This window comes from Erinaceus europaeus, chromosome 10 (genome assembly GCF_950295315.1).
Source record: "Erinaceus europaeus chromosome 10, mEriEur2.1, whole genome shotgun sequence".
Classification (NCBI taxonomy): domain Eukaryota; kingdom Metazoa; phylum Chordata; class Mammalia; order Eulipotyphla; family Erinaceidae; genus Erinaceus; species Erinaceus europaeus.
Genome location: NC_080171.1, coordinates 105,170,756 through 105,183,556, shown reverse-complemented (window position 1 = coordinate 105,183,556; position 12,801 = coordinate 105,170,756). Strand labels below are relative to the sequence as shown.

Here is a 12,801-nt window from a genome sequence, read left to right as displayed (position 1 = left end):
CTGCTTCCACCACCAGAGTTCTGTGTCCCCATTCCCTCCATTGGATATTGTAGTGGTTCTCTCAAGGTCACAGGGGTGGAGTTAATATTATTTCTGTAACTATCTTTGTATATTTATATATATTTGCCCCCCTTTTCCCATGGTCCTGCCTTCCCTTCCTTTCTAAGTCACACCTACACTTATTGCTACTTCCAAATGTCCTTCCTTTTTTTTCTCTTCTCTCTCCGGGTGCTGATGTAATTGGAATTCCGAGCCCTCTAGTCATCTTCTACTAATATTTCTCTCCCTGGAAACATAGACCAAAATTCTTTATGGGTTGCAAAAGGTGAAAGTTCTGGCTCCTGTAATTGCTTCTCCACTGGGCATGGCATTGGCCAGTTGAGCCATACCTCCAGCCAGTTTCTGTGGGGTAAGTGAGGTTCTGGGACACACTGGCAAAGTCGTCTGCCCAGAGAAGTCAGGATAGAATCGTGATAGCATCTGCAGCTTGGTGGCTGAAAGGCAGTAAGATATATGACAAGACAAAATGATTAATAAACAAGAACCAAAAAGTAGGAGTATAATAGAGAATGGGAAAGCTACCATGGGAGGGGGTGGGTTATGGGGATTGGGTGTTGGGAATTGTGTGGAGTTGTACCCCTCCTACCTTATGCTTTTGTTCACTAATCCTTTCTTAAATAAAAAATTTAAAAAAAAAAAAAAGTAGGAGTATAGCAGGTGAGACTAGGGATCTTGGGCTGGATAGAATCTAGGAGATCTATTTCCGGTATGTCCCTAGGGGCCGATGACTTTAGTAGTTTTTGAGTATGCCAACTAACATGCAGGTGGCATAAAAATATTGTCTGGGGGGAGTCGGGCAGTAGCGCAGCGGGTTAAGCACATGTGGTACGAAGCGCAAGGACCTGCGTAAGGATCCCAGTTCAAGCCCCAGGCTCCCCATCTGTAGAGGAGTCGCTTCACAGGCGGTGAAGCAGATCTACAGGTATCTATCTCTCCCCCTCTCTGTCTCCCCTCCTCTCTCCATTTCTCTCTGTCCTACCCAATGACAGCAACAACAACAATAATAATAACCACAAAAGTGATAAAACAACAAGGTCAACAAAAGGGGAAAAAATGGTCTCCAGGACCAGTGGATTCGTGGTGCAGGCACCAAGCCTAGGCAATAACCCAGGAGGCAAATATATATATATTGTCTGGGAAGATGGTGTCAGAGTTGAGAATAGGGCTAGAAATTGGATTAGGGCAGAAAGTAGCTTCTAAACCTGAAGAAAATTTATAATACAATTAACTATTTACCCCATCAACCTGACCCAGGGCCCAGATATATTCCTGTTTAGTCAGGAACCTGTATAACCTGAGTCCCTGTCAGTTTGAGCTTGCAGTCCATGGTCACAGCTGGGAACATTCTAGGTATACTCCTTTCAGGACCAGTCTTCCTCTCATGGCAGTGTGGGGTAACCCAGCCTCCCTTCAGAGAGTGAGGCAGTCCCTGCCGTTGCTACTTTATAGGGACAAGGTCCTGTAGAGGCCCACGACTGGGCTTATGATGACACTCCTGGTGGAAGTGACCACAGATGGTGGAGAGAGGGAGGGATCTATTAGAGGCCTAGGCCCATTGTATTGTCTTTATTTTCTAAATAAAGTTTGTGTTGCCTGAGCCCCACTTTCCCCCAAGTCTGTAGGAAACTGCCGTGACAGCCCAGCTCTGTGGGAGAGGCAGCTGTGGCACTGTCTCCTCTCCTGCAACAAGATCTCTGAGAGTAAATTTGCTTTTGTGGGGGGTGGGGGGGAGAGAGAAAAAATATCCTTTAGAGTATTTTAAAATAGATTTCCCTTAATTTATCTACCTTTTGTCTTCAAATTAGGAGTCAGGGATTAAAAGCTTCTCATTCACATTGGCTATCTGTCCCAAACAGATACCTGCTTTCATTGCTTCTCAGCTTTCTGCTTGTCTCAACCCTACAAGCCTTTTCCTTCTGCACATTTCTTGAATTGCCAACATAAGCCACTTCCTGCCCCTTGAAAGGTATTACACACAGCTGCCACTACATCCAAAATTCCTGCTTCTCTGAATTATCCAAGCCTGGTGTCCACGCAACTATATGGGGACTATCAGTTGTCCCCAGTGAGACAGGAGCCGTCAGGACAAGGAGGTTCAGTATAAATATGCAGTGCAAATTGCTGCCTGGCCTGTTGTCCAGAGAGAAGACACTTCCTACAATGTCTTGGCAACCTCATCATCCCTGTAAAGTTGTTAGAGCACCTACCTCCTGGAACGGAGCATCTTCATACTCAACTCTTAAGACTGGTGTAGAGAAGAGGAGCAAAGGGGAGTGTAGGGGACTCTGGGCTAGGGCCAAGGCCTCGTAAGCAGAACAGCAGTAGGAACTAAGGGGCTGGCCAGGGTTTAAGTAGCAGATCTTTGAAAACACACTCTTTAGCTTGACTTGGCTATAGCCTAGTTTTCCTTAGTCTCTAGTCCTTGTTGATTGGTGAAAGAAGAGAAGATTGAATCTCCATCGTCATGGCTCTTCTCTCTGAGGACTGGAACACAGCTCCACGTTGAGGAGCCAAGTATCAGAGCCCTCCAAACAACAGGCCATTTGAAGTGTAAAAGATTTTTCTGTGCAAAAGCTAGTCCCCAGTTATTAAAAAGGGGAGTAAGCACAGATTTAAGAGGGGTGCAGAAGAGTTGCCTTGGTTATTATTTCTCATCGATTGGGAAAAGGAGTTCACTTTGCTCAGTAAATAGAGCTTTGATGGATTCCCAGGATCCTTCCAGGAGCTGATCTTCTAAAATGACACTTTTTATTACTGTTCATAAACGCCAATCTCCAGGTGCTGCTGGGATATTATGTTTAAGCTATGGGCAAACTTGCCAGTCCAGTGGCTCAACAATCAAGGGTGAGAGAGGCTGGTATTTAGTGCCTGCTTCCTTCAGACAGTGCAGGCTGGGCTCTGGTCTGACTGTCAGGAGGGCTTAGGAGGAAAGTAAGCACTGATGGTGATGGGGGGCTCTTATCAGAGCACTCCTCTTCTTATTGGAACAAGAAAAGAACAGACTACTTGATTTTCACTATCAGTGCACGATACTGCAAGGGTATCTGGACAGAAGAAAAGCTTTTCTCAGGGGAAGGCAGGTTAAGGTGTAGTCCAAGCCTCACACCCTGGGAGCTTGATCTAGCCAGCACTGGGATCTGGACAGGGCTTGATTCTTCCCTTAAAGACAAGAATAAAGCTTTCATGATACATGTCCCATGGACATCTTTAAACTGCTAGTAATTTCTCCAGGGATGAACTGTTTTATGGACTATTTTAGAAATTAATAATTTTCTTTCACTTATTAAAAATTCTGTTTCCATTTTTTTTTATACATTCTATGTTGATTGATCTTGAATGCTTTAAAATAAATTTAGATTTAAAATCCCATGAGCACATGAAATTAGTGGGTCCTCTGGAAAGAGAACTAGTAGTGGAGATAACATTGCCAGTTACATGACCATCACAACAAAGTCTTTTTTTAACCTTTAATTTTCTAAAAATTTTATTTATTTTTAATTATCTTTATTTATTGCATAGAGACAGTCAGAAATCCAGAGGAAAAGGGGAGGTAGAAAGGAAGAAAGCCACTTGCAGCACTGCTTGATCACTTCCAAAGCTTTCCCCCTGCAGATGGGGACCAGGGGCTCGAACCTGGGTCCTTGTACACTGTAACATGTGCACTCAACCCGGTGCACCACCACTGGCCTCAGCTTTTGAATTTTGCCATAGTTATATATATATCAGTTTTTTAAAATTCAAATTGCAAAAAAGACTCTGGTAAAAAGGTTTGGTGATTTCTATCTTTCATAAGAAAATGATCTCCTACATTGATCGTGTCTTAGTTTCTCTACTCTTCCTTGTTTCCAGATGCCTGCTGTACATCAGGGTCTGTGCTAGACCCCGAGACCCTAAAAAAGACAACAAGACACTTGCCCTCTAGAAGTATTATAAGTGAAACAGTAAAATCTAAGGCAGTACTGGGTCTACTCAAGTGCCAGATGTGGCCTGTATTTCGATCCCTTTTCCCCCTTAAGAATTTAAAAGAAACATACACGTGTAGATTTTAGGTTGCTTATATATTTTGTACATGCCTGTCAGAGTCCGCTAAACAGGATGACCATTAGATCAAGGCAGCCGTGGCCTTCAAGACTGCATCCTAACTCACCCCATCCCCTCATTTCTTTCAGCTCTGCAGTCCTTTATCCGAGCCTACGCAACCTACCCCCGAGAACTGAAGCATATCTTCCATGTTCGTTCACTCCACCTTGGGCATGTGGCTAAGAGTTTTGGGTTAAGAGATGCCCCTCAGAATCTGAATGTCTCAGCTATAAAGAAGAGAAAAGCCAATCTGAAGAGGTAAGACAAGGTGAATGTGCTCTGAGACAAGTGATGGAAAGTCAGACGGGTCTGAGACCTCTGTTCAGATTTGCAGTAGAGGGAGTGGCAGGCTGCTGGGCTCAGTTTGATCGCTCCCAACTTCAGTTCGTGGCAAGCTATCAGCAGTATCTGCCCTTATTTCAAGTGCTTGCTGCCCAAAAACAAATCATCTAATCTGAATTTTTTTTTTTTTTTGCCTCCAGGGTTATCACCAGGGCTCAGTGTCTGCGCTATGAAGCCACTGCTCCTGGAGGCTATTTTTCCCCTTTTGTTGCCCTTTTTGCTTATCATTGTTGTTACTATTATTGTTGTTGTTGAATATTTTTAATTAATTTATTTAAAAAACTTTTATTATCTTTACTTATTTATTGGGTAGAGACAGCCAGAAACCACAAGGGAAGGGGAGAGAGAGAGAGGGAGAGAAAAAGAGACACCTGCAACACTGCTTCACCACTCGCAAAGCTTTCCCTCTGCAGGTGAGGACTAGGGGTTTGAACCTGAGTTATTGAGCATTGGAACAAATGCACTCAACCAGGTGTGCCACCACCTAGCCCCCTAAACCGGAATATTTTGAAGGCGCCTATGTTGCAACAGTTTGACACTGTATCTCCTGTTAGGTCACAAGGCTGTGGGAATTATCATAGCATTTTTGGTTGTCTTCACTGCCCACTAGCAGAGGAGTCGCCTGGGGACTTGTCATAGTCAAAGCTTCAAATACGCTCTGACCCAACCTAGAGGCCTCTAAACTTGAATGGGGATTTCTGGTGTTCCATGAGATCAGCCTTGGTGACAGCTCTGCATATCCCTCGGTCACTATGTGGTGGGAGTGACTGAGTGCCCACCTCCACCCTGTCAGGCACTGTCTCCAACAGCTCCCAGCCCTGCATGATGCCCTTTTGGTGCTGCTAGGCATTTCCCCTGCTGAGCACTCAGAGTGGCAAGTGCAGTGGGCTCTCCCCACAAATCAAAACATATTTCAGGGCTGCCTGGAGGGTTCCAGTGAGGCTCTGTGCCCTGCAGGTTAGAGACGAGCCAGCCTCTGTCCTCACAGGTTCAGGAAATCTTGAGACCATTCCCCTCAGCAGACTGCATTTGTGAAAGGTTTTCACACCTCAAATAGAGGATATTATTTTAGTACCATTCCCAGCCTTTTACATGACCTAGAGTATTTCAGATCCCTTAATATGCTCTTTAGGAATTGAGGGGTAGTGGTCTGGGAGGTGGCATAGTAGATAAAGTATTGGACTCTCTCATGAGGTCCTGAGTTCAATCCCAGGCAGCACATGTACCAGAGTAATGTCTGGTGTGTTCTCTCTCTCCCCCTCTCTCTCTCTCTCTCCCTCTCCCTCTCCCTCTGCCCCCTCCTTCATTCCCTCCCTCCCTCTCTCCTGTCTTTCTCATTAATAAAATCTTTATTTTAAAAAGGGGGGGGTGGAATTGGGTGGATCACCATTGCTGCCTCTGTAACGTGGGAAAAATACAGGTATCAAAGACTCTTCTTTCACTTGCCTCAGTTTCGACACAGAACCTTAGAAGGCTCTGGACAGTGGTTCTGTATTATACATTGGTCTTCTTGCACTTTACTTACAAATGACAAAATATACTTGCCCAGAGAATCTAAGTGATACCATACTTTTTCCTACATGTTTGGACATAGTGTCTGCCTTGTTCATTCACCAAGAAGTGTTGATCACTTCATTAACCTTATCGGTGCCCAGTTTCTCTGGTGTGAAATGATAGAGAACGACTGCTCAGAGTAGGAAAATGATATCAGGGAGCTTGGACTTATGTCCTGGCACTGTCCCCGTGTGAATTTTGAATCTTACCATAACTATTTGGAGTTTCCAGTTTCCTCAGTTATGAAAAGAAGGACATTTTTGGTTTTAGCTATTTCACAAGATTGTCTGAAAATCAAAGCTCGGTCGTACATGTGGATACTCTTTCTTCATACAAATGAAGTACCTTAGGACAGAGAGCTAGGAACCACGAGTCAAGATTCTGGAAATTCAACTTGACCTCTCCAGGGACTTGCCATCTGTAAGGCTCTTTACAGTGTGTGAAATTTTGCCTAATTCTAATTTTGGAATTTTGGGGATGCATGAGTCATTATATTAGCACCTGCCATAAAAGACTGTGCTCCAGTTATCCTGTGAAACAGGTACTTTTTACTTGCTGCTGTTTTCCAGTGTCCAGGCAAGAGCATGGCCAACTCTGGTTTCTTCTCAGCTATTTTGAGGTACAAAGTGGAGCACAGCCTGCTGACACTTGCTGCCTGTCCTGGGCTGGGCTGCAGCCAGGAGCTTCTCAGCCTCCACTGAGTCTGACCATTCCCGTGGGGGGCGGGAAAGGGGGTGCCTCAGACCCACTCTCAGGGCCTATCTGGGCTGGGGCTTGGGGTTCTAGTGCACTGGAGCTAGTGAGCTTTTATCTTTGGGTTGACTGGTATCAGCACATACTATCTTTGATTCTGCATGCACGACACAAAGCAGGAGATCTCCAGTCAGTCAGGTCTGAGAGTGACCCAGGAATCTGGACAGCTGTCACCATCTCTAAAATGTTGCCAATTTGAGAAGGTGGGAGCAGGCCTGCTAGTGACTACTGGTACAATAGAAATATTCTCTTTATACCTCTCTGTCCGAATAAATAAATGCAACCCCGATGTTTTATTGTTAGCAGATGATCTACCTTTCTGACCAGAAATGTCATTAGCAAGTGTTAATCCAGACGGCAGTTCTTCTGACGGGATGTCCTCAGCTCTTTCCCAGATCCTGGAAAGCAGAGTGGGAGGCAGAGAGGCAGGCAGGAGGGGGACCAGAGCCAGCATTGTTCTTACCTTGAGAAATCACCAGGGAGAGAGTGAGCTGCCACCTCCTGCTTCAGCTGACCCTCACCAGCAGATGGGCACCAGGACCACTATACCCCAGTGAGCGGGGGATTTAACAGGCTTTATTTAGGGAAGAATGGGCTGATTAGCCAGTAAAGAGCATGTAAGATGGTATGGGGCAGCCTTTGATGTCTGGCTGGCGCAGCAGGGAGCCTGGTGGTGAGTGACAGCAGTGTGTCACAGGATTACTTTGCCCGTGACAATACTGCTCTCTGTTCTTGCCATGTCACTACTCTGTTACAGCTACTTTTTCCGTTGTTATGCCCTTCTTTTGAAGGCATTTCTCTCCACACTCCCTCTATCCTCCCACCCCATGCCTGCCTTGCTAATACAGACGGCCTCTCAAGGATACAGTAGGTACCGTTTCTTATTTGGGGAAATCTTGTCACTCCTGGAGGAAGAATGACTTTGCAGCTAATCTGCACATGGACCGTATAATTGTGGTCAGGGGAAGCGGCAGAGAGAACTTGACAGATTTTCCACACCTCAGTCAGGGCTCAAGCAAATGCCAGTTGCCGCTTTTTGAGGACTGGAAAGAAAAGTCCATTAAAGCTCACAAAAGTATGGAGAGTTCTGCTGTGGCCACAGTGATTGTTCTGAGCTGAGGCGTCTCCTGAAACCCATCTGTCAAGACAGAATAGGTTCCTTACGTTTTGTACAGGGAAATAAAATAATGGCACTAAATTTTCTAAACTAGTTTGTATTCCATTTAATGGTGTTTACTGCCTAGAATAATCCTGTGTTGTATGCAGACCTAATATTTGCAAACCAAATTCCTCAGACTAAGTGAAATTCTGTCTCACCTGTCATAGCCCAAATGTTCAGCCAGGTGGTAATGTGAAGCAAGGACAGGTGAGGGCAGGAGACTACCATTTCCATGTGTTTGACCAAGGACATTTTTTTATTTTTGTCCATGTGCCTTATTGCTTTACTTGACCACCTTTTAGAAAAAGAAAATAGTTGTTCTCAAGTGAAGTCTTAATCACTAGGTCTCTGTGTTTTCAGTCTTCAGTTCTGGAGACGATCACTAAATGTCATCTCTCTACACACAGATATATAGTCATTGTCACAAAACCTCTCTGACACCTAGACACAAACCTGTCAAAATAACTTCCCCTCCCCCAAACACCTACATAGACGCATATACAGAGACTTGGTGCTGTTGGTAAAATATTGAATGGCCCCTTAGCAACATCCATCACGAACACAGTATTTCCTGCCCATGAAATGCAGTTATTTTGAAGCCATGTAGATTCGGCAGTTCCCAAGAAACAAAGGTAGCATACCCTCCCAAATTTCCGTCTTTCCAGGAGATGCTGCAACCCCGCTCTGTCTGCTGTGAGAGGACAGAGTTGTGTTGTTTGCTAGGGTGTCTGTCTGTCTGTCACAAACCTGAGTCATCCAGGAATAGGGCATGGGCACTGCATGGAGGGCTATGATTCCCCTCATCTATCTATGATACTCTCTAGGATCGGTTTACAAGTATACAAACTAAAGTATCTAGAGATCTTGATGTCACTATAATACTATGAAAGATTGACTCTTGTCACCAGGCGTTGGTGCTGAAGACTGACTTTTTCAGGTAAAGAAAGACAGAGGGAGAGAGGGGAAGACAACAGCACTGAATCTTCTCTCTCTCCCCCCACCCAAACCTTGGAGGGGTGAGACTAGGGGACAGGGTCTTGCTTATGGCAGAGCAGATGCTTTCCCATGTGAGCTATTCGTGTCCATCTGAGTCCACCATTTTTCAGTCATATGAGTCGTATATTATACAACCCAGTGGGGTAAAACAAAAGATTGAGTTTATAGCTACCTAAGATTGGTCTTAAGTTGTTTCTGGTCTTTTAATGTTGCGCCTAGTACCCAAGATATTTTCCTTATTAATAATTGGGTGTTTCTCCTCTATTCTCAGCTCCTTCCATTTGTTGACCTTTAATGAAATGTATTGACACAACATTGTTTTATAACGTCGTGTTTCAGGTGTACATAATAATTCAACATCTGTATACATTACATCCCAAATCACTACCAAGTCCATTTTTCTATTTATTTATTTATTTATTTATTTTCTCTTTTGTTGCCCTTGTGGTTTGTTGTTGCTGTTGTTGTTGTTAGTAGTGTTGTTGTTATTGATGTCACCGTTGTTGGATAGAACAGAGAGAAACGGAAGTAGAAGGGGAAGACAGAGAGGAAGAGAAAGATAGACACCTGCAGACCTGCTTCACCGCCTGTGAAGCGACTCCCCTGCAGGTGGGGAGCCAAGGGCTCGAACCAGGATCCTTACTCCGGTTCTTGTGCTTTGCACCACGTGCGCTTAACCCGCTGCACTACTGCCCAGCCTCCACCAAGTCCAGTTTTCTACCATCACCAGACACTTGGTTCCTTTGACTTGTTCTGTTTACCCGTCCAACCTTCAACCTCCTTCTCCACTAACCAAGAACATGTTCTCTGTATTTAAGAGCTTATTTTTGTTTTGTTTCTGGATATTCCACACAAGGAAAGTATATAGCATTTGTTTTTGCCTTACTTATTTCAGTCAGCTTAATATCCTCAAGATCCGTCCATGTCTCAATGATAGCATGATTTCATCTTTTTTATAGCTGAATAGTATTCTGTTGTGTATATATTACATATCTTTATCCAATCAACCATCAATAAACAGGTTGTTTCCATATCTTGGCTATTCTCAGTAATGTCTTGGTAAGCCTTTAAGCATGTATCTTTATGACTCATTGCTTTTCACATTCTTTGGATAAGTACTCAGAAATAGAATAATTGAATCATAAAATGTTTCTTAACTTTTTGAGAGATTTCCATATATTTTTTTAAGATTTTATTTATTTATTTATTTATTTATGAGAAAGGAGGAGAGTGAAAGAATCAGATATCACTCTAGCATATGTGCTGCTGGGAATCAAACTCAGGACCTCATGCTTGAGAGTCCAAAGCTGTATCACTGCACCACCTCCCAGGCCACGAGATCTCCATATTTTCCATAATAGTTTTACCAATTTACTTTCCCACCAGTGGTGTATGGAGGCTCTCTTTCCTTCACATTCTTACCAACACTTGTTTGTTTTTTTATTAGTGATTTAATAATTTTTTGAAATTTTTTTTGAAATTTTATTTATTTTCCCTTTTGTTGCCCTTGTGGTCGTTGTAGTTATTATTGTTGTTGTTACTGATGTCATCATTGTTAGATAGGACAGAGAGAAATGGAGAGAGGAGGGGAAGACAGAGAGGGGGAGAGAAAGATGGACACCTGCAGACCTGCTTCACCGCCTGTGTAGCGACTCATATGCAGGTGGGGAGCCGGGGGCTCGAACCAGGATCCTTATGCCAGGATCCTTGCGCTTTGCGCCGCGTGCGCTTAACCCACTGCGCTACTGCCCGACTCCCGTGATTTAATAATTTAATAGGAATATAATTCCACACAGTGAATTATGTCCCATCCCCTCCATTGGAAACATCCATTGTTTGCCCTTCTGGGAGTATGAATCAAAATTCCTTTTGAGGTGCAGAAGGTGGGAGTTCAACATGCTGTTGATAAAAGTCTTCTTTCTGGCTTCACTTTGAGCCTCCTTGGGAGAGAGAGCGAAGTGTCATTAATTGTCAACCTTTTAGCCCCCTCGAAGTTACCAGTAACAACCTTGAAAATAGCAGAGGCCGTTCCCTCCAAGTCCAGTATTAAGAAGCTGCAGCTGCATCTCCCTGTAAAGCAATATTCTCGTCATTACGAGCAGCTTGCCTGCCAGTTTTTATGTGGCATTTACAACTTCCCTAATATTACTTAATTAGCTGAAGGAAAACCTGGAGTCTTGCCCACTATGAAATTTTTCTCAATTTAATTGAGCCAGTTACCATTCTACAAAAGGCAGATTGACCGATCAGAGGCTGGACATAGCCTGCTTGGGACGTGGGAAGTTGTCTGACAATCCATTGCATGTGAGTCATTCTCATCCTGCTCCATCTCAGAGTTCTGTCCAGCTGAACAGCTGATTCCTCTGACCTTGAACTGGGTTCTTTCCATAGCTTCCCACCCTGGTCTTCTTGAATGGATGCTCACATACAGTGGTTTGAGCCAAGTCTCCTGTAGCCCCTCCATTCCTTCTTAACCTGGATGGCTTGAACAGCAGGCCTCCATATTCCTTGGCCAAGTCTTTCAGTGATTTCATTATTCTGGCAGTTAAATGCCATCAAACTTGCTCCTCCCAAGGCTCCTCATCTGACATCCCCACTTTCCTGGTTCTCTCTTTGGGACCTAGGCCTCTTTCCACCCCCTCTTCCTCTTTGGAGCTCTGTCCTTAAGTTGTTTCTGCCTGTCTGTCTAGCTGGATTGCCCACTCCACCTTTCCCTGTACTGTCCACACAGCAGTTTTACATGTTTGTCATAGTGATTGTCTGATTGCTGTGTGTGAATAAAAGGCAAAAAAGAAAAAAAAGGGAAAAAAAGGAATTGTTTTGACATGATAAGATGTAAATACCTCCTAATTGTTAAGTGAGCCTATCAAACAACAGTCCTACTTCAGAGACTCCATTTCATCTGTCTTAAGACAGTACAAAGAGCCCTCTTTGATGCTGTTTCCCTTTGCATGTAGAGCAAGGATGGGAATCAGTATACAGAGATAAACTGGTTCAGGATCAGGCCTCCACCTGCCTAAACATGAACAGAACAGAGGCCTAGCCAGAGAGTCAGATTGCGCAACCTCAGCCTGACAGCCACTGGCAGGAGCTATGAGAACCGGTGTGCATATCCTACAGAGAGAACAGAAACCCTATAGAGAGAACAGAAATAGCTCTCAGAATCTTCTGAGCTACTGTATCAAAACACAGAAGTCCAGGGTCCAACGCAGGAAACCATGCTTCAGTGTCACAAATCACAGAGTAAGGTGGAGCTGCTTGTGAACTTTACTATTGTAGCTTACAGACCTAGATCCAGAGACAACTCAAAGAAACTTACAAGAATGGTGCTCTTCAGGGCAGGTGATTGGTGTCCTTGGCAAAGGACTGCAACGAGGTGCTAGCTAGTGTGTCTGAGGTTTAAAGATGAGTTAGGAGGCTGGGCGGCAGGATTCACACATTACTATGTGTGAGCACCTGGGTTCAAGCCCCTGGTCCACACCTGGGGGAGGGGGGGGCTTCATGAATAGTGGAGTAGTGCTGTAAGTGTCTCTCCTCTCTCTCTCTCTCTCTCTCTCATTATTGCTATGTTTTTATTTCTTGATTTTATATGTTTGCTAGGACAGAGAGACACTGAGCAAAGAGGGATTGAGAGGGAGAGACAGAGACATGCAGTAGTGCTGCAGCACTTGTGAAGCTTCCCCGCTGCTGGTGCAAACCTGGCACTTGAACCCAGACCCTGGTGTATGGTGATTTGTGCTCTCAACTGGATGCTCCACCGCCCAGCCCCTCTCCTCTTTATCTCTCTCTCCTCCCTTCTCTTTCTCCCTGTCTCTTCCTCTGTCACTTTTTTTTTTTTTAATTTATTTATTGTAATA

The 12,801-nt window shown here is 44.3% G+C and overlaps 1 protein-coding gene across 2 annotated transcripts in view; it reads left to right on the top strand.

Moving 5' to 3' along the window:
- Positions 1 to 12,801, top strand: part of DDX31 (DEAD-box helicase 31) — a 96,738-nt gene that overhangs the window by 65,946 nt on the left and 17,991 nt on the right. For both annotated transcript variants that reach the window (XM_060200449.1, XM_016190303.2), the window contains one exon: positions 4,230 to 4,398. In XM_060200449.1, the coding sequence (XP_060056432.1) occupies positions 4,230 to 4,398 (169 nt within the window). The remainder of the gene's footprint in view (positions 1 to 4,229; positions 4,399 to 12,801) is intronic.